At 38.9% G+C, this 22,678-nt stretch overlaps 1 protein-coding gene across 1 annotated transcript in view; it reads right to left on the reverse strand.

Annotated features, from left to right (window-relative positions):
- The window catches only part of LOC149460093 (uncharacterized), a 185,672-nt gene that overhangs the window by 30,590 nt on the left and 132,404 nt on the right, over window positions 1-22,678 (reverse strand). The window contains exons 48-57 of the mRNA XM_089680165.1: window positions 22,366-22,444; window positions 21,404-21,577; window positions 21,186-21,287; window positions 19,532-19,768; window positions 19,192-19,332; window positions 18,718-18,896; window positions 16,115-16,274; window positions 15,455-15,550; window positions 10,936-11,055; window positions 445-564 (exon numbers count right to left, since the gene is read on the reverse strand). Of these exons, the coding sequence (XP_089536291.1) occupies window positions 445-564; window positions 10,936-11,055; window positions 15,455-15,550; window positions 16,115-16,274; window positions 18,718-18,896; window positions 19,192-19,332; window positions 19,532-19,768; window positions 21,186-21,287; window positions 21,404-21,577; window positions 22,366-22,444 (1,408 nt within the window). The remainder of the gene's footprint in view (window positions 1-444; window positions 565-10,935; window positions 11,056-15,454; window positions 15,551-16,114; window positions 16,275-18,717; window positions 18,897-19,191; window positions 19,333-19,531; window positions 19,769-21,185; window positions 21,288-21,403; window positions 21,578-22,365; window positions 22,445-22,678) is intronic.

Raw genomic sequence — 22,678 nt, forward strand, 5'->3', positions numbered from 1 at the left:
TGTACGCCATTGGTGGCAGTCGTTATCGCAGCTGGGGTCACTCGGGGGCCGCGACCTGGTCTCAGGCTGCGTCAAGTCCATCCCCACCATCAGGGGCCCTGGTGAAGGGTAGCCTGGGGCTTAGACTCCGCGCCCTGAGGGACTCTGGTCTGTGGGTAGTGGCTGTCGTCAGTCGCAGCGTGACCGTACCATAGGCCTGCCTGCCCATTCCAGCGTTCCTGCCCTGACAGCTATGTGTGCAGGAGCTGATGGGAGAGATCTGTTTTGTTTATACACAGGTCTCTCCCCTGTTGGAGATACTCGCCGATCACCAGGTGGATCAAATTTAATGTAAAAAGATACATTGGTATATAATACAAGCAAGATTATTCCATCATGAAACATTTGTACTTTTCTGAACACTAGTCATTCATACTAACATAAGACCTGATTTATCTACGTTACCTGTGAATCCAACTTTGCAGGAGCAGCTGTAACTACCAGGTGTATTAGTACAGGTGGCATATGGTGAACATGAATTGTTGGCCTGGCACTCATCAATGTCAGTGCAGTTGTGTCCATCACCTTGTTAGACAAAAATATTTACAATTAAAAACAAATACAGATTTTTTTGGAAAACTTTTTTTTTCGGGAGGGGGATTACACACACATCAGTAATGTTACACATTTTATGTACCTGTGTGAGGAAAAACATATACTTTGTCTCCATGATAAAACACTGTTCAATTACATGTTTGCAGTGCACATAGATGTAAAGGGTAGTAACAAAATGCTTTTCTTTGTGTTTTTGTATTTTAAATACCTTTCTTTGAACTGAATAATGGTTAAATTGCAGCCCAGCACCTGGCAATGTACCTGATTTACTAAAGCATTACATCATGTTCAATTTCAAAATTAATTTTCAACATCAAAAGTAAATTTTGCCCTATCCTGCTAAATAAGGTGAAAAAAGTGAAAATGTTGCATAAGACCAAAAAAAACAGCTTTTTACTTGTTCATGATTGGTTAATTGAAGTACACTTACTTAGCTAATGCAGGCCATAGACGGTTCGTTTATCGTCCGTTTTTTCATCTGAAGGAATAATCGCCCGATTTTCGCGCTGTTAGTGGAGCAATGGCATCCGCCGAATTTCGCGGTTCCTCCTCATTTCTTTTATCAGTCATGCTGGAAAATTTGTGAAAAACGCCCGATTTTTGCAATTATCGGTGGCAACTGAATGACCGATGTTTCGTTTTTCGGATGAAAAATCGGCCGATAAACGAACCGTCTATGGCCTGCATTAGTGCATGGGGTGATGTTCTTTAATTTTCCTTGCACATGAGTAAATATTTTTGTGAAGTCAGCTTTCACTTTGCTTCCCCTCATTTACTACTTTGCAAAATGAAAATTCACTTTGAGATGAACATGTTCTACTCTTTTAGTAAACCAATCCCAGCATGCCTTTGGCCAATTTCTCCACTACAACATGATTATTTAAAGCACTGCACATATAAAATGAATTCTGAATCCTTTCCCTGATACTTAAATCTTTATTTTTCCTGGTTCCAACTTTAAGCAGCACTTACACAATTGGGAAGATAAACGGAAACACACAAGATCAAAAGGGTTATATACTAAAACTGAAGAGTGCAAAATCTGGTGCAGCTCTGCAAAGAAACCAATCAGCTTCCAAGTTCCTTGTCAAAGCTTAATTGAACAAACTGAAATTAGAACCTGATTGGCTACTTACACAATTTAAAAGCTGATTTGCTACAGCTGCACCAGATTTTGCACTCTGCAGTTTTAGTAAATCAACCCCAAAATGTCAAAAATCTCCATGGGATCTATTGTAAAAAATCACTGGATAAATGTCACAAGCATTCACCCAGTTGTCATTAATTCTGACCGTATCTTGCCACAGAACTTCACTCTCTCAATCAACATTGACTGTTTTTTATTCTCATGCTGCTAATATTAGTAAGTAGATAGGAAAGTATATTACATTCACTTGTTTTAAACTTTTTTTTTACGCTTCTTCAGTTACTTCCTGGTTTGCATTCCTAGGTAAATGATGTCGCACATCCCGGGAGGGGAGGAGAGGCTTTCTCAGCTAAGCACACCCTCCTGCCTGAACTAAGGACAGAAGGTTTCCAGATTCCAGGAAGTAAATTAATCTGCTGTCCTTACTTAAGATTGTCATGGCCTGAAATTTTAGAGGGATGTTTTTTAAAGTGATTTCTCAGCAATATAAAACACGAAGACATGAATGGATGGGGGAGTTTGCTTTGAATAAGCAAAATAAATGAAATCGTTTTTTTGGTTTATGCTGCTCAGATTCAGTGTAGTTCCTCTTTATTGCAGTGGTTTCCTATGATTGCCATCAACCTCTAGAGGTCATAATGCAGTATTTTTCTGGACTGAGATACATCAGGAAAACTACCACATTTTTTCCATTAGATGAAGCTGGCAGTCATAGAAAACTAACATATTAGGCAGAATACAGTCCGAATTTTTGAAGACTGAAAGAAAGCTTGTAACATTTGTCCAGCAAATTTCCTTTCAAAGGACCCCTATGTGACCGTTTACAGTTACATGTTATTTAGCCAGAGATTTTGCAGACATAGAAAGCCCCTTGCTACTGGAAGCAAATTAGAATAAACATAATCTTATTCCATAAAATAGCCTGTATGTCTTCGGGTGTATATGTCTCATGATTGGTTTACCGATGTAATTTTATAGATGTGATAGTTTTATATTAGATTTTACTAAATGGTGTCATTAAATCATGTCATCTTGTTTTGGCCTACCATAATATGGTATCTAGAGGGGAGTGGCAATCTAAGGCATGCTAAGAGAAATAGAAGTTAACTAGGGGTAGTTAAGGATAGGTTTATTGTAAGCAAATTGGCTCTGATGAAGAGCACGCACCCTTGAAATGCGTAACCCACTAAATAACTTGAGGTTGTGCCCGAGTTGCCAGTTTAGGTTAGGATGGTCGTACAGTCATGCCTGGTGGTAAGAAACACATTTGTTTCTATGACATGTGAACTTATCAAGTTCTTCTTTGAGTATATTACTGTTACGCACTAAAGTTATATTGAAGATTTTACACTACGATGGTGTGTCCCCTGTTTTTTTTTTTGTTTCAGTTTTCACCAAGGAATTCCCTACCCTGGAGAGAGCTGCATGGCTGTGGATCCCATTCCATATTCAGTTGCTTTGTGACAGATACTCCCTTTTTTGGACATTAAAGTAGAACTATAGGCAAATCTTTTTTTTTTCATTATTTTGGATAGAGCAGGGGAGGGTTATAACCCTTCTCAGATTTTTTTTCACTATCTGTGTCCTAGGATTTCTCTTCACTTCCTGTCCCGTAGCCAAACAGAAAGTGAAAGAAAATCCCTACAAATTAAGGGAATTTCCTGGAGACCCACAGGTCACCAGAACTAATGTCCCCATTGAAAGATTCCCCTCTGCTGGGATTTTCTTTTACTTTCACTTTCAATGTTAATAGTAAACTGGACAAATAGAGAGGGTGAGAGGGACGGAGACAACAATATAAAAAGTTCTGGGGCGTGGTCTGCCGAGATCCAAGATGGCCGCATGACACGGGAGCTCCTGCCAGCCAGAGACCTTGCATCGATATTAGCAGAGGAGCAGGTGAGATAGAGCCATTACATCATGGGGAAAGCAGACCGGAAGGTCTCCGGCTCCCGTTCCCACTCCCCACGGGCACATAACCCCCAGCAGTCCAGACATATTCAGGAGCTGTTCAGCTCCCAGCAGAGGGACAGGCCACATGCCTCCCCTCCTCCCACCACTACAGCAACGTGTGGTCAGGTTGTACAGAGCACAGAAACTGGGGCTGGCATGGAATCTGACCCACAGCATGATCTCTCTTCAGACACTTATACACTTTCTTTAAGAGATCTGCAAACAGTTGCAGCTGATATTAAAGCTACTTTTACCACAGCCCTCAGTGACCTACAAGAATAGCGGAGGTGGAATTCACAAGCAGATCTAATGCTAATGCTATAGTGGAGATACAGCAGTTGTCAGTATCACACACATCTCATTTTCGTGATTTTTATAGATAGATTGGATAATAGAGGTCGCAAACATAATATCAGATTGCGTGGCTTGCCTGAATCTGTGGAGCATCCCTAAAACAGTAACTGCAATATTCAATGATCTGCTGGGCCATCCACCTGTTGCACCCATTGATCTGGAACGTGCACACAGAGTGCTTCGCTGCAGAGGCATAGATTCTGACCCCCTAAGAGATTTGGTGTGTTGCTTGGTCAGCTTTCCAATCAAATAAGACATTCTCAGAAGGGCCAGAGAAAGAAGACGCCTTTTATTTCAGGGTAATGAGATACACCTGTTCCAGGACCTCTCCTCCATAACCTTGCAACAAAGGTGAGAACTTCGCCCCCTGCTGGACACACTTCGCTCTCATAACATACCATACAGGTGGCGATTTCCATTCTGTCTGTCCGCTCAAGCTCAGGGACGCACAGCCTACCTGTGAGTTCCAGAGGATCTTCCCAGCTTCTGTTCCACACTGGACATTCCTCTAGTTGAGCTTCCAGATTGGTACAGATCTTTGCGTCATCCAAATGCTACTGAATCTGGTCGAGTACCAAGTGACACGGATTGGCAAGGTCCCCATCTCCGCCGCCGCCGATCAGTCCCTTCCACTCCTCTGAGACTTCCTGCCAGAGGTTCCACCACCAACAACAGCCCAACGGCCTCTCCTGCACATCGCAGACCCCGCCATGATGCCTAAAGGCCTTTCTTCGATCTTTTCCCTGACTTTCTCTCATCAGCAATACTTATCCAGATTATGATCTTACCGGATCCCTCCCATCCGACTCCAGGACCATGCCAGTAGGACCTTGGGTCCTATTTAGCCCCTTAACTGGACACCTTCACCCTTTCATTTTCTGCTCTCTAACCCATCCGCCCTGGTCCAGGTCTTTTGATGCCCCTGCAGATGTTGCCAGATTCACCTCATCGCCAGTCCTGATGTACCTCCGCAGGCACCCTCCATGTCACCAGCCTTTTTATTGCTGCATTTTCACTACCTCTGATGGAAGCCTGGGGGATGGTCCTACAGTCTTTCTCTAGCCCTGTTTGTAATGTATATGCTGATTTGTCCACTGCATAGAGTCTCTGGAGAGTATGGATCTCCAGACCCTCTATGCCCGGCCCCTGTTTGGTTGTATGGCCTCCCAGGGGTCTTTTGATAATCTTGCAGTGGTCAGAGGTGAATTCCATGCCCTCCATTACATATTGTCTGTATTTCCCTGACCGTGATCCCTGCTGTTCTTCATTAGAGTTTACTGTGAGAGGCTTCATACTCCAGCTCGCCTTTATACCTTTTCCACGGGTAGTGTGGGATGGCGGGGGGAGACTGGGTTGGGGGGAGGAGGTGATCCGGTACCCAGGCTGTTATTTCCATACTATTATTATGTTACATATCTGTCTGAAATCAAGAATAACCTTGTTTCACTCTCGAGGTGTTGTTTCCTGCAGGGTCCGTCCCCCTCCTTCACTTCATGTCATAACACCCATCTAAACCACTTTTACTGCTTACAGGTTTTGAAACCATCATTCGGAGTTTCTGCTGAGCTCCCCCCAGTCCTGTCCTCTCCCCTTGCCTAGCTACCGCTATTTTTTCTTTTTAGACACGAGGTGCTACTTGATTTTTAGAATGTCGTGGAGTCCTGCGGGAGCAGGGTGGGAGATGGATGGTTTGAGTTTTTGAGAGGAAGCCGGGAAGAGAAGAGTTAGGACAGATGAGAGATACCTTAGGGTTCCAAAAAGAAATGGTGCACTATGTCTCATTTTTCCCAATTGTTTCCTTTTATGGTTGCTTTTTTTTTGAATGGTTGCCCTGCTGTTTCTGTGATGTTGCAATGTTTTTGCTCTAAACAGATTATGATACGATTTGCTTTTCATCTTAATGATATGCAGGTTTTCCATCTGGCTTTCACTGATGTTTTATTTTCAGCATGGACTCGCACACTGGCCCTACCACAGCACACCTACGATACCACAACTCTGCCCATAACTTTAGGATCATGCTACGACTGCATTCCACTTAGATGTGCATTTTCTCATTTCCCTACATACAATGCTTCCCCCACTATATGCCCTAATGATATATATTCGGTTTCCTTGCCCTCATGACATTTATTACATTTTCCTTCTGATATCCCTAAGCTTGTTGCTGCGTCTTACCTCACCCATTACGTCGGACGATGGCGGTTGTGCCCCCATCTATATCTTCATTCAAACTAATTGTGCTCACCCTCCCTCCCCGATTCTTGCATTCTTTAAGGTCCATGGCCCAGCAGACTCTTTCATTTTGGATCTAAGTCCACCGCGTTTCCCACACAGCGAGCTTTGAGAGCTCTCGCTGAACTTTTTCTGGCTGTCTTTACTCCCTCGTCCTCTGCCTCTCATCTCCTTTCATTCCTTGTTCCTCTTTCTGCTATTTCCCTCCTACCCCTTCTTCTTTCTTCTTTCTTGTTCTTCTTTCCTCCTTCCCGTATCTTGGTGGGTCAGCTGGTCTACCCCCACTGCTGGATTTCTCTCTCTCTCTCTCTCTCTTTTCTTCCCTCATATCCCTCTTCCTTTTCATTTCTCTTCTTTTCCTTCCGCTCCCCCCCCCTTCTTCCCCCCCCCCCTTTTTTTTTCTTTCCTCTCTTCTCTCTCTTTCCCATACCCCCTTTCCCATCCTTTTACGTTCCCTTTACTCTCCCGGACATGCCTTCTCTCAACTCTCTGTCAGGACATCTTTCGCTGAAAGTTCTGTCTATTAATGTGAGGGGTGTGAATACCCTAATAGCTATGGCCACAAAACGTAAAGAAAAAGAAAGACTCGCTTACAACAAATCTTAGATTGCATTAAATTCCTGGAAAAGGTGCACAAACATAATCAGGCCTCCTTGACTTTATCTGATCTTACGGACACCCTCACACAGCTCTTAAACGAACTAGGCAAGGCAGCTAAGCCCAGATTCATTTTGTCGCAAAAACTTTTTTATGAGTTTGCTAACAAAAGCGGGAGATTCTTAGCCAGATCCCTCCAGACAAAAAAGTTGAGTTTAATGGTTCACAAGATTAGGGGCTCGGATGGCTCTTTGGCCACCTCAAATGCGGATATAGCATCTCACTTCAAGTAATACTACAAAACATTATACAATCTCCCTCCAGAACGTCGCCCTTCTGAGGCCAATAAGCCTAGAGGCACCCTAATCTCTGACTTTCTTCGCCTCTATAAGCCTTCCACTGTACCTGATGATACTGTTCAGAATTTGGAACATCATATCACGGCGGAGGAACTCTCCTGAGCCATCCAGCAAATGAAACCTGGTAAAAGCCCGGGTCCTGATGGTCTTTCTGTGGCATATTACAAGGAGTTTCCAGATATTTTGAGTGGACCCTTCCTCTCCGCCTTCAACACTTTCTCTTCACCCTCCATGCAACATCATCACTTCCTGGAAGCTCATATCACTGTCATCCCCAAAGAAGGTAAAGATGTCACTTTGGTTACCAATTATAGACCTATCTCTCTTTTGAACGTAGACATCAAAATCTATGCAAAGATCCTAGCCAACCGTCTCCTTCCCTTGTTACCCTCCCTGATTGACCTTGACCAAGTGGGCTTCACCCCGGTAAGGGAAGCAAGGGACAACACCATCAAGGCTCTTAACCTTCTCCACCGACTTCACAATTCTCGCAGTCCAGGATTTATTCTTTCCCTAGATGCCGAGAAGGCTTTTGATAGGGTGTCCTGGGATTACTTAAAGGCATCCCTACAGGCGATTGGTTTAGGGGACACCATGCTCAATTTCATTATGGCACTGTATTCTGGTCCAATGGCTCAGGTCCATGTGAATGGGCATCTATATTATCCATTCCCTCTTGGGAATGGTACGCGCCAAGGTTGCCCCCTATTCCCGCTTCTTTTTGTGATATCACTAGAACCATTGTTACACAAACTCCGCTTAAACCCAGATATCAAGGGTATTTCTGTGGTGAACAAGGAATACAAACATGCTGCCTACGCAGATGACATTCTTTTGTTTTTGAAGAAGCCCCGGATCACCTTGCCCAACCTACTTGAGGATTTTCCCTTTTTTCAATATATCTCGAACCTCAAAATTAAACATTCCAAATCCTATGCCTTAAACATTACTCTTCCTCCAGACCTAGTTTCCTTTTGTCAGTCACAGTTCCCATTTCAACCCCTCTGCAAACTAAAAAAAAAGGTTTTGGCTTTAGTTGTACTTTCATAATTGCTCACTTCTAATATCCTTTATATACTTGAGAGCAGAAGGTATTTTGATTGCTTTTATGAATATAATGCTCCTGCAGTTCTGATAATGCATGAATTAAGGCTGCAATTAGGCTGATTTTAGATCTAAAGGTTCAGAAATTGGGGCTGACCTGAGGTCTGATAGTTCAAGAATGGGTCTGATCTGAGGTCTGAATGTACAGGAATTGAGGTTCATCTGAAGTCTGAAGGTACAGGAATTGGGACTGGTCAGACACCTAGGGCACACTATTCTTCACCGTCACAACAGTTGCTTAATGCCTGTAAATTGACACATAGGGATTTATTTGCTAAAGTTGGAGAGTGCAAAATCAGGCTCACTTTTGCATAGAAACCAATCAGCTTTCAGGTTTTATTGCAAAAGCTTAATTGAACAAGCTGAGGTTAGAAGCTGATTGACTTCTATGCAGCAGTGAGCCTGATTTTGCGCTCTCCATGTTTAGTAAATAAACCTCATGATGTAGAAAAGGTTGCGGATTGCTGAAATAGTTATGCCATACAGGTGGGGCATGAGTGAGACCTTGATCTTTGCAAAGATTAACTTTTCCAAACAATTATCAGGAGCTTCATAGGGACTGGCGAGCCAGATGGCCAAAAATAGGAGCAGGAACTTTATGGTGCCTGCTATACAGTACTTTAAGTATTTTATAAATAGTTCACGTTTAGTAGAATATAAAACAGGAGGCAGACAGAGACACTAAGAAGAAGGGGACAATAAGAAGGGGAACTGATAAAGGAGCTCTTGTGAACTGTATGAGTACAAATCCACCTACGTATTTAAAAACAAAATTATGTTACAAACCCAATGACATTCTAGGTCTAAATGCAATCATTAAAGTAGAGCTATAGGCAAAACTTTTTTTATCGAGTAAAGGAAGGTTATAAACCCTGTCAGATTTTTTTTCTCCCCCTTCATCCTATTGGGGAGATTTCCCTTCATTTCCTGCCCCATAGCCAAATGGAAAGTGAGAGAAAATCCATGCAAATTAAGGGAATTCCTTAAGGACCCCCAGGTCACCAGAACTAGTAACCCCATTGGAACATTTCCCCTCTATTACTTTGCTGTGGACAACTCAAAATGTTGGATTATCTTTTGCTTTCACTTTCCCTCCAGAGAATCTACCCCCCTTCCTGACCAGGCCATTTCTTGCGATACAGCACTGCTTTACTTTAACTGACAACTGCTCAGTCATGCAATGCTGCACCCAAATAAAATTTCGCCGTTTTTTCCTACAAATAGAGCTTTCTTTCAGTGGTATTTGATTGCCTGTGTGTTGTGTTATTTTTTACACTCTAAACAAAAAAAGACAAACAATTTTGAGAAATAAACATTATTTTTTACTTTTTGCTATTAACCATGTCCAGTAAAAAAAATTTAGATTTCATCATAAATTTAGGCCAAAATGTATCCTGCTACATGTCTTTGCTAATAGAAATTCTGAATATGTTTAAATTATTTGGTTTTATTTTTTTTTTTGTTTAATTGTTAAAAAAGAAAGCAATCACCAGGCTAAAGTACCCCAGAAAAATCAAAACAAAAGAAGTTTGGGCATCCTAGTTACCTGTTTTTAGTATTAACCCCTTCCCACCACCACCTCTTTATAGTAGAATCTAAAAGGCAGGATGAGGAGGTGAACTTTCGATTCTAGTGACCTATGTGATTGGCTGTCATCTTGTTCACATGATCGCAGAAATTCTTTCCCTTTGAACGCTTATATACAGCCACTCAGCGTTATAGCCCACCTTCCCAGTGGCTATATAAATGCATATGGCCAGTGGTAATTTTTCCATTTATTTAATTAAAATAAAAAAAACATTTAAGGGTGGACCAGGAGCAGACTGACAACTCATGGGGCCCCCGGACAATAGGGGATCATGGGGCCCCTGTGTCCTTGCCCAAACTCAAAAAAGGTACTAGGGGCATCTCATGGGGCCCACTACTGACCCCGGGCCCTCGGGCAGTGCCCGAGTTTCCATATGGTCAGTCCACCCCTGGGGTGGACTCACACTGGCACTTTGAACGGGTCCCGGATACGGTTCAGAACCTTGGACTGATCTGCTTGTGTATTGTGAGTGCTTGAGCCAATTGGAAGAGGTGGTCACGGGCGCAGTTCACTTATGATCTGGAACAGTTTGCTGCAGTGTAAGTGAAACCATGCCAGAGTACATAGTTCTCCATAAAAACTGTATTCAGAAGCATGGATCACTGATTTGGTTAGCAGTGATGATGCAAGTGCATCTGGGACCACTTGTGTAATGTGAGTGTAAAGAACCAGGGGCGTAGAGAGGGGGAACAAGTGAATTCGGGCATGGTTCAATTAAACCAGTCCCAGTGTCAGCGCATCCTAAGAGAATTTAAGAGCCTATTTAAAAACACAATTTTCCTTCTTCCAGCTTTGCCAACTTCCCATCTACCTGATTTTACCCTTTTGGATCAAACTATGAGTCTTTCAGTATAATTTTTGTACAGTGGATAGAATTTAATGTAAAAAGATAAATCGGTATATAATACAAGCAAGATTATTCCATCATGAAACATTTGTACTTTATATAGTTTTCTGAACACTAGTCACTCATACTAACATAAGACCTGATTTATCTACGTTACCTGTGAATCCAACTTTGCAGGAGCAGTTGTAACTACCAAGTGTATTAGTACAGGTGGCATATAGTGAACAGGAATTGTTGGCCTGGCACTCATCAATGTCAGTGCAGGTGTGTCCATCACCTTGTTAGACAAAAATATTTACAATTAAAAACAAATACAGATTTTTTTGGAAAACTTTTTTTCGGGAGGGGGATTACACACACATCAGTAATGTTACACATTTTATGTACCTGTGTGAAGAAAAACATATACTTTGTCTCCATGATAAAACACTATTCAATTATATCTTTGCAGTGCACATAGATGTAAAGGGTAGGAACAAAATGCTTTTCTTTGTGTTTTTGTATTTTAAATACCTTTCTTTGAACTGAATAATGGTTAAATTGCAGCCCAGCACCTGGCAATAAGCCTGATTTACTAAAGCATTACATCATGTTCAATTTTAAAATTAATTTTCACTTTAAAAAGTAAATTTTGCCCTATCCTGGTAAATAAGGTGAAAAAAGTGAAAATTTCCTTTGCATAAGACCAATGATGTACAAGGAAAATAAAAAAAACAGCCTTTTACTTGTTCATGATTGGTTAATTGAAGTCCGCTCACTTAGCATAGTGAATGGGGGGATGTTCTCTAATTTTCCTTGCACATGATTAGATATTTTTCAGTTTTCACTTTGCTTCCCCTCATTTACTACTTTGCAAAATGAAAATTCACTTTGAGATGAACATGTTCTACTCTTTTTAGTAAACCAATCCCAGCATGCCTTTGGCCAATTTCTCCACTACATCATGATTATTTAAAGCACTGCACATATAAAATGAATTCTGAATCCTGTCCCTGATACTTAAATCTTTATTTTTCCTGGTTCCAACTTTAAGCAGCACTTACACAATTGGGAAGATAAATGGAAACACACAAGATCAAAAGGGTTATATACTAAAACTGAAGAGTGCAAAATCTGGTGCAGCTCTGCAAAGAAACCAATCAGCTTTCAAGTTCCTTGTCAAAGCTTAATTGAACAAACTGAATTTAGAACCTGATTGGCTACCTACACAATTTAAAAGCTGATTGGCTACAGCTGCACCAGATTTTGCACTCTCCAGTTTTAGTAAATCAACCCCAAAATGTCAAAAATCTCCATGGGGTCTATTTAAAAAAAATCACTGGATAAATGTCACAAGCATTCACCCAGTTGTCATTAATTCTGACCGTATCTTGCCACAGAACTTCATTCTCTCAATCAACATTGACTGTTTTTTATTCTTATGCTGCTAATATTAGTAAGTAGATAGGAAAGTATATTACATTCACTTGTTTAAACTTTTTTTTATGCTTCTTCAGTTACTTCCTGGTTTGCATTCCTAGGCAAATGATGTCGCACATCCCAGGAGGGGAGGAGGGGCTTTCTTAGCTAAACACACCCTCCTGCCTGAACTAAGGACAGAAGGTTTCCAGATTCCAGGAAGTAAATTAATCTGCTGTCCTTACTTTAGATTGTCATGACCTGAAATGCTAGAGGGATGTTTTTCAAAGTGATTTCTCAGCAATATAAAACATGAAGACATGAATGGATGGGGGAGTTTGCTTTGAATAATCAAAATGAATGAAATCGTTTTTTTGGTTTATGCTGCTCAGATTCAGTGTAGTTCCTCTTTATTGCAGTGATTTCCTATGATTGCCATCAACCTCTAGAGGTCATAATGCAGTATTTTTCTGGACTGAGGTAGATCAGGGAAAAAAACACATTTTTTCCATTAGATGAAGCTGGCAGTCAAAGAAAACTAACATAGTAGGCAAAATACAGTAAAAAAATTTGAAGACTGAAAGAAAGCTTGTAACATTTGTTCAGCAAATTTCCTTTAAAAGGACCCCTATGTGACCATTTACAGTTACATGTTATTCAGCCAGAGATTTTGCAGATATAGAAAGCCCCTTGCTACTGGAAGCAAATTAGAATAAACATAACCTTATTGCATAAAAAAGCCTGTATGTCTTCGGGTGTATATGTCTCATGATTGGTTTACCGATGTAATTTTATAGATGTGATAGTTTTATATTAGATTTTACTAAATGGTGTCATTAAATCATGAACATTTTACACTACGATGGTGTGTCCCCTGTTTTTTTTTTTAGTTTTAGTTTTCACCAAGGAATTCCCTACCCTGGAGAGAGCTGTATGGCTGTGGATCCCATTCCATATTCAGTTGCTTTGTGACAGAAACTCTTTTTTGGACATCAAAGTAGAACTATAGTAAAAACTTTTCTTTTTCATTTTGCATAGAGCAGGGGATGGTTATAACCCTTCTCAGATTTTTTCCACTATCTGTGTCCCAGATTTCTCTTCACTTCCTGTCCCATAGCCAAACAGGAAGTGAAAGAAAATCCCTGCAAATTAAGGGAATTCCCTGGCGACCCCCAGGTTACCAGAACTAATGTCCCCATTGAAAGATTCCCCTCTGCTGGGATTTTCTTTTACTTTCACTTTCAATGTTAATAGTAAACTGGACAAATAGAGAGAGTGAGAGGGACAGAGACAACAATATAAAAAGTTTTAATCCCTCTGTAAACTAAAAAAAAAAGTTTTACCTTTAGTTGTACTTTCATAATTGCTTACTTCTAATATCCTTTATATACTTGAGAGCAGAAGGTATTTTGATTGCTTTTATGAATATAATGCTCCTGCAGTTCTGATAATGCATGAATTAAGGCTGCAATTAGGCTGATTTTAGGTCTAAAGGTTCAGAAATTGGGGCTGACCTGAGGTCTGATAGTTCAAGAATGGGGGCTGATCTGAGGTCTGAATGTACAGGAATTGAGGTTCATCTGAATTCTGAAGGTACAGGAATTGGGACTGATCAGACAGGGCACACTATTCTTCACCGTCACAACAGTTGCCTAATGCCTGTAAATTGACATATAGGGATTTATTTGCTAAAGTTGGAGAGTGCAAAATCAGGCTCACTTTTGCATAGAAACCAATCAGCTTTCAGGTTTTATTGCCAAAGCTTAATTGGACAAGCTGAGGTTAGAAGCTGATTGACTTCTATGCAGCAGTGAGCCTGATTTTGCGCTCTCCATGTTTAGTAAATAAACCCCATGATGTTGAAAAGGTTGCAGATTCCTGAAATAGTTATGCCATAAAGGTGGGGCATGGGTGAGACCTTGATCTTTGCAAAGATTAACTTTCCCAAACAATTATCAGGAGCTTCATAGGGACTGGCGAGCCAGATGGCCAAAAATAGGAGCAGGAAGTTTATGGTGCCTGCTATACAGTACTTTAGGTATTTATAAATAGTTCACGTTTAGTAGAATATAAAACAGGAGGCAGATGGGAAAGTGAGAGAAAATGGGAAGTGAGAGAAAATCCATGCAAATTAAGGGAATTCCTTAAGGTCCCCCAGGTCAACAGAACTAGTGACCCCATTGGAACATTTCCCCTCTATTACTTTGCTGGGGACAACCCAAAATTTGGGATTATCTTTTGCTTTCACTTTCCCTCCAAAGAATCTACCCCCCTTCCTGACCAGGCCATTTCTTGCAAAACAGCACTGCTTTACTTTAACTGACAACTGCTCAGTCATGCAATGCTGCACCCAAATTAAATTTATGTCCTTTTTTCCTACAAATAGAGCTTTCTTTCAGTGGTATTTGATTGCCTGTGTGTTTGTGTTATTTTTTGCGCTCTAAACAAAAAAAGACCAACAATTTTGAGAAATAAACATTATTGTTTACTTTTTGCTATTAACAGTGTTCAGTAAATCTGAATATGTGTAAATTAATTGGTTTATGTGAAAGTTATAGCATTTAAAAGTGGCAGTATAGATACTGGACTGAGGCGGGCATTCTGACACTGGGGGGAACTGACTTGGTGTCACTGATATCCCTAGTGACACCAATACAATGATCAGTGCTAATAAAAAGCACTGACACTTTACTAATGCTACTGGGCAGGAAGGGGTTAACATGTGAGGCGATCAAAGGGTTAACTGTGTGCTGTTTCACAGTATGCTGTGTGAGTGCTTTCCACTGTAAGTACACTGCTTTGTATTGCTCTGCTATGTGTGCAGGAGCTGATGGGAGAGATCTGTTTTGTTTATACACAGGTCTCTCCCCTGTTGGAGATACTTGCCGATCACCAGGTGCTGGTGAGTAATCACTGGTTGGGTACCGCTGACTGACAGCTGCAAATGGCGATGCAGGTAGGGTGCGTTCACGCCCCCTACACGGAACTGCAAAATCATGTATGTATACATGAGTTTGCGCACCCGTGTTGCCCTGTAGCGGTATTTCTGCTATAGGGTGGCGTGGGTAACAGGACAAATAGAGAGGGTGAACGGGGACACAGACAGCAATAAAAACTGACACGTGTTATAATCCGTCTGCACTCTATCCAAAACTAGAAAAAAAGTTTTGCCTTTATTTACACTTTAGAAGTAATTCCTCTAGATGTCTTCTGTAGTTATTGGACCCAGTGCACTCTGATACTTTGTTTCACATTTATCTACAGAAATGAATACTCACCAGAAAATCCTTCTCTGCATGTGCAGGTATAATTTCCAATGGTATTGGTACAATTAGCATATTGATGACATTTATTCGCAGAACATTCATCAATATCTATAAAACAATAATACATGTATTATGGTGATGCCATATTACGACAGCTTAATAGAATCTTTTGCTCTCATCAAGAATATCCAAAATACCTTCATGAAGAGGCCTATATTTATTTAATAGTATTTGTTGGTCATTGCAGGTAGTTTTACTATAGTTTCAAACTAGCTCTGGATCACAAGAAAAATCACAAGGAGGAAGTTTATCGCAAACAGTTTATGAAAATATATGGCAAAGCTGTTGATTGGATTACTTGGTCATTTTTATGATCATTAACTGTTTTAAAATGGTTTAAATGTCAGATAATTGCCTGTTTGAAAGCTTCATTAAGTAAGTTGGGGGTGTGCTTGTTTTTTTTCTGGAGTGGTACTTCATGAAGGTATAAAACCTTACCAAATGTCTAGGTTGGCAGATATATCAGGAAATAAATGGTTCTAATTATAGATGACAAACACTTCTAGACATTCAAGGTAAGCTATATTTAAAATACATGCAAATAGAACAAATGTTCTAGTTGTAGAAGATATGCATACTATACTGAAAGGAAGACAAATATACAACATCTACCTGTACAATGGATCCCATCCCCAGAGAAGCCAGGTGGACATGATCCACAGCCAGATGTAACATTACAGATCACATTAGGGTAGCAGCCTTGAATACACAGATTAGGTGGGGTCTGGCAGAATTCTCCTGTATAGTTGTTTGTGCAAATGCACCCAGCAATCTGTTAATTAGAAGAACATTTTCAGGAGGTTTGCAAATAGTGTCCCTAAAGAAATTACAATAAATTGTATTTTGCTCTTGTACATGTACATACATGAATAAATTGTTATTTCGGCTGAACATCCTGCAGGGATCAATTTTCTATGTAGGCACATTAGAGATTTGTTTAGAAAGACAATATTCAAAGGTATACTTTGTAATGAACTTATTCATTTTTTTCTTTGTTTATTATTTGTATGTAGTTTTTGCAAATGTTTTTTTTCCCCTTAAACAGCAATTTGACTGTTGAAGCCATCTTGTCACCCAACTAAAATTATGTTTAAATATTATCCCTGTAAAGAAAAAGGTAAATTCTTACCTCTCTTACTACCCACTCCCTTGTAAAAAAAATTCCCTGCTAACGTTTTCTGAAAAAAAAAACACCTTTGGGAATGTCCAAGTGGCCTCAGCTGAGCTCATTCTTCCCACCAACATCAGTGTCACTATAGGACACAGCAGTGATGTTGGGGCTGGCAGAATGAACCAGTGAGCCAGCAGGTGAACAGGAAATCAATATCCCCAGAAGTATTGGTTTCTAAGAAACCATAATTTTCTTTGATGCAGCAGAATTTGCAGGAAAGTTAAGTATTCACTTTATTATTTATCGGAACAGCATTTAATTGCACTTTTAGTTAGGTGATTGGGTTGCTTAACGGCTTTGGATGAATAACTGAGCTTAAAAAATGTTATGTACAGTACTACTTTTGTATATATATTTGTGTTTAGAAAATGTATTGTTTTGGTTTTAGTATTTCTAGATGAATAAATACGAAATAGTGCCTATGAATATTTCATATGTACATTTAAAGCCAGAAGGTGAAAGTCTAGGCACCTTCACATATCTACCAGTCTAATCTAACTGTTTGTTAAAAAAAAAGCCTTTCAAGAGCTGCAGCAATCTCTGCAACACTAATCCTATCTCTGGGACTGCCCACTCACTGATTTTTTTGTCAAGTACCCCCATTTTGCCGGCCTCCCTGAACTCACAGGAGTGTGTCACAGAGATCAGTGCCACATCATTATATGGTGCAGGTCCTTGTAACATTCAGAACATGCCAACTGCTGAGGAAGGAAAGGGAGGAGGATAACCCATTATTTCATGTGGCCATACCAAAGACTGCATGCAAATATACTTCTTACAGTTGGGCTTTAATATCTCTAGCTCAAAGAGTGATTCATCCTCACCCCTTCTCTTCCAGGCCTTTCCAATTCATACAGGGATGCCTAGAGTTACAGTTAGAGAAAGACAGTCTGATGCCACAATCCCTTCACATAATACATATTTACATACCTTCACTTCCAGCACAAATCCCAAAAACAAGGAGCTCAGCCTCTGCTTATGGGTGAGTGGGCAGAGTCATGCAAATAATTTCTTTTTGCTTGTTTTAACCTTTTATACCATCCTGCTGCAACCCTTATGGTTGTAGTGTTCCCCTGGACTCACAAGTCATGGGTGAGACCAACATTTAAGATTTTCTATAAATAGGAAAACTATATATACTTATCAACTTAAAAAATAGATTTTACATAGAGCATCACCACAAAGCATCTTAAAAATGAAATTATGGTTTTGGATCAGTTTCATCTTAGTTTTTTTCTTAAAACTTAAAAAATAAATAAATAAACATTTATTGCATGTGCAGGAATCTCCAGGGTACTGTAGGTTAGCTGAACAGACAACACAGCAGTAGTATTCTGCCCTGAAACTATAAACTCATCCATCCAATAAGGGGTAAATCACTTTGATAACTCAGGTAGTTCTATGTGCAAATTGTAGCATAAGCTATTGAGCTCAGTAAACAATAGCTTTTTTTTTCCAAGCAGGCTAAGATAACGCTTCAGTATGTGAAAACATGATAATAGCCTCACTTGCTAGCTAGAAACCTACTACACATTGATATACAATAAAATTATTCTTTCTGCAGCAATGATGTACAGCACTCTTTGGGATTATGATCGATCGCCGAGTGGAATGCACAAGAATGAAGTACATAAACATGTGGCTGACTTACAGTATATATCTATATATATATATATATATATATATATATGTATTTACTTATTTATACAGTATATATACAGTATATGTATATTTATACATATTAGACAGTGAGAGAAAAAAAGCCAGTTTGTCAGGCCCAAAGTCCACACCGCCTGACCTTTACATTATTATGGGAGTGGCAAATGTTTAAAAGTTTGTATACTTTCAACCACACGTTATACAAGGTTATGAATTTGGCAATGTTTGGTATGATATTACATTACATAACTGTACAGGGGTCTGATACTTAATGGTCTTTTATATTCCTTAAAATACAGTACATTTTAGCATTTTGATAATTTTGAAAACTATCTAACCTATTGAAACCAGAACTGGCTATGCATATGATATTAATTTGACTTACAGCAAGAGAGCTAGCGTTGACTGCCGTTGCCAAAGTGTAATTACACTGATCTGGAAGAGAACATGTACAGACCACAAAGCTGAGCTGGAGGGCAGATGACAGGTTTTTGGAGTCAGTAGCTACAAGTTTGAATGTAAATCCTGCTGTACTTGTCGGTTTCCATGTAAGAGATCCGTTTGCTGTTAAAAACATACAACATTATTAATCTTTGCTGAATACCAAAACAGTGTTATATATGAGAATTATATAAAAAGAAAAGGCTTAGTAATTTACTATTTTTGATCAACAAACATGTTTTAATAAGTAACATTTACATAAAACATTTATTTTGTGAAATTATGCTTCTCATCTTATATAGGCTTTTTGTTTAAAGAAAAAATGTTTGTTAAGACCAAGCTTCTCTGGCAATCCAATAACTTGCCAATTTGAAAAGAAGTGCAACTAATACATATTTAAATACAGGCAATTACTCACGTAACAAAGAAATGTCTGTAGTTGTGTTCAGGCCAGCCGAAAAAGTCACAGCTGTCCCATTGGAAGTATACTGTACTGTAATACTAGTGTTCATGATGGTATAAATAGCCGTATTGCCAATGATATATGGAGGTATGGCATCTGAAACAGACAAGTATAATATCCATTACTGAAAATCATAACAATGGAAACTCTGAAGATTTACTTGAAAGTTGGGGGGGGGGGCTTGTTAATATATTCCTTGTTTTTGATGAACTACAAAAGCAACTTGGGAAATTAACAGTACATGTTGTGCCGTAAAATAATTAGACAACATACTTTTTATAATAAAGATACTCACTCAAAGTTTCATTTACTGCCTGGAAGGTGTCAGCCACACTCAATGTTGCTAAGCCCAAGTCTGTATTGTTGGTGCTCATAGCATCAAAGATACATTCTGTTTTGTTGCTGCATAAAACTTCCAACTCTCTATACCGTGTTAAATTTTGAGTTATTAAATTACTTAAGAAAACTGGAGTGAATACGCTTCTTTCGATTGTTTGCACCTTTGTAAACAAGCTATTCTCCTTGGCATCCCCTATATGGTGAAATAAAAAAAGAACAAAATATTACAGGTTTACCTATGTTAGAAATTGTTTCTGTTATTCAGAAAACTTTTGATGTATGAAGTGGTGGTAAAAATGACATATGGTAAAATAGATTATAAGGAAATAAGACTTTTAAAAGATAAATGTTCACTTCATGTGAAAAAACTGCAGATTACACATCCTGGGGACATTTATATTTGCTGATTAAATATTTTAGGAGAACATTTTCATAAGATAAAATAAGTAGGGGTGTTATAATAATGCATTCATTTTAGGGAATCCACCCTAGTGTGTGAACAGGACCTCACTGAAATCGGAAACGCTTTTAAGAAAGAAATGTGCTTATCATAAATTACTAACATTAAAGATCATACTTTTATTGGTATATTTTATTAAATGTTTTTAGACATGTGCAGTATTTAATGAAGATCAGCTTGATGTAAATAAATGTCTCAGTGTGTAATAAAGCAGAACTCCAGCCAAAATTAACAAGATATAATGAATAGCCCATTAAAACATTAAATAAAAAATATAATTTTTGTTGCAATATTCTATTCTGAATTGGAGCTCTCCATCCAGTACTTCTTTATCCACCACAAGATATCCTCAGTCTAATGGTCAGAATCATTAAAACTACTTCCTCTGAGCCCAGGTTGTCCTTGACGCTCATCATATGACTAGACAGTGAAAGGGGAAGCAACACAGCGATGAGCTTTTCTCTGTGCCACTCTGCTCTCTCCCCCTATCAGCATGTTCCTTGTCAATATATGGATGCCCTGGCTTCTTCTGCTGCTGCTTTCTGACACACTTCATCCCTGCTTAACATGGATTGAAATAGGCTGGCATCAGGTTAAATTCAGATACTTACACTGGTTGCATTATATAAAAAACATATTTAATGATATATAAACGATTACAGAGTTGCATTCATTTGTTCATTTAATATTTACCTGGAGTTCATCTTTAATTTTTTAAAAAGTTGTTTCTATGTGTAATGTCAGGAAGATGTTCTTGTGCTTCATTAAAATGTTGTAATAAAATCTTCACTGTGCATTCCCCTCTCAAGACCCATGAGTGCCTCTCTCTCTTTTGGACTATATAATGTGTAATTATATATAAATATGAGGGCAACATCTTTCCTGTTCTTCAGTGCTACAAAATAGTTTTTTATTTACTGCTCCCCCTCTTTTATGCATGAATACAGGTCAGAACATGTATTAAAAACAGAGCATTCTCTGTGTGGAACACTATATACTTTCCATTAAAAAAATATATATAAATAAAATAAAAATGCCCAAAATGTCTATATATTAGGGCCCAATGTCTAAATGCCACAAAGATGTGTTATTATGCATTCTTAAAGCCAAGCTTATTGTGTCATGAGCTCATGGATAACAAAGCACTCACATAGCAATCCATAATAGTATATATCTTCCTCCGTGCTGTTTGAGGGGATGGTTGTGCCATTTGGTCTCATGAAATCATCATTCTGGTTATTATTCCATGTACCTATGAAATGTTATGTTAGTAAACAATAATTAATAATGACAAGAAATGTATAAAAGTACATAATGAGAACCTGTGAGTGCTGGGTCAGCACTTTTCAGAATAAGATAGATAATTACCTAGCAATCCCTTAGTTTTGTTAAGAAATTCATTTGGAAGACTAGACACAGCACTAAACATTCCAGAATAGTGAGATACTGACACAGACAGAATCCCTTCAAAGGTTGCAGTGATGGAGTCATTTTTAAGTAAAAAGACAGTTGGGTTGCTGTTATTAATCTCAACATCCATGTCTATAAATAAGAAAAACATACAAAGTTTATTACATTTACGTAGCACACAAATACATTTTCAAATGAACAACAGGGTTCAGTCGCTAAAGTAATTTATTATAGGTGCCATTATAAACTGCAGTATAAGCTGTATACAATGGGATTTTGGGTTATTTTTTTAATTTCCTAATTTTTTTTGTATTGACAGTCAGATTTGCTGCATGCATGGTAAACTAATGATCGGGTTATTACTGCTCAGAATACATCTAGCTTCTGACTAGGGGGAACTAGAAGATCTATTTGGATTTTTTTGGAGGTAAATGTCTGTCTTGGAAGATAAATTACTACAGCATACAAAATATGGTGGCCTTTAATTGCTAAAATAACAATTTATTTATAAAAACATGACAAAATGACTATGTGATATGTTTATATCATTAAAAGTACGAGGTTTACGCACAAACTGCTATCTCTATTTAACCAGGTACAGCCAGGCAGGTGACATAGGAATGAATTACCTGCTTGGTGTAAAGCTGAAACAAAAAGTAGAAAAAGTGCCTGGCTATGCAGTGAAGCACAGGTGAAGGAGTCACAGACAGCACTTTAAATCCTTTAGTAGGTAAAAAAATATATTGCTTACTGTATTTGAACTATTTTACCTTTCAAAGCTTTTTTGAACAAAGCCTACTGACCTCTGAAATCATAATGACATAATAATTGTCTATAGTCCTCATGTTAGCTTTATGGAGTGTATAATGAACTGTCACCTTTTCCATTTCTATTGTACCAAGGTATATAAATGTACCCACCTTCTGACTTAGTGAATGATACATTCTCATGATTTATAAGTGTAGATATTTTGCCATCACTTTCAAGATACCACTCCACCTGTAAAAAATGGCAGAGAAATGATATTCAATGTTATATAGTTCTGAGGTTTTAGTCTGGCATTCATTCCTTTGCAGCAAGAGACCATTCCATCTAGACACCCTAAGAAAAATCTTTCAGCTTGCTGCATAATATATAAAGTTTTAATTAAGTTAAATAGGCAGACTCTTTGACGGCACAGCTGCTATGTTTTCCAGATAGCATTAGAAGTTCCTTAATTGATATTACTTGTTG

Source organism: Staurois parvus, unplaced genomic scaffold (genome assembly GCF_062004578.1).
Source record: "Staurois parvus isolate SC_StPar_1 unplaced genomic scaffold, SC_StPar_1.0 ptg000235l, whole genome shotgun sequence".
NCBI classification, from domain to species: domain Eukaryota; kingdom Metazoa; phylum Chordata; class Amphibia; order Anura; family Ranidae; genus Staurois; species Staurois parvus.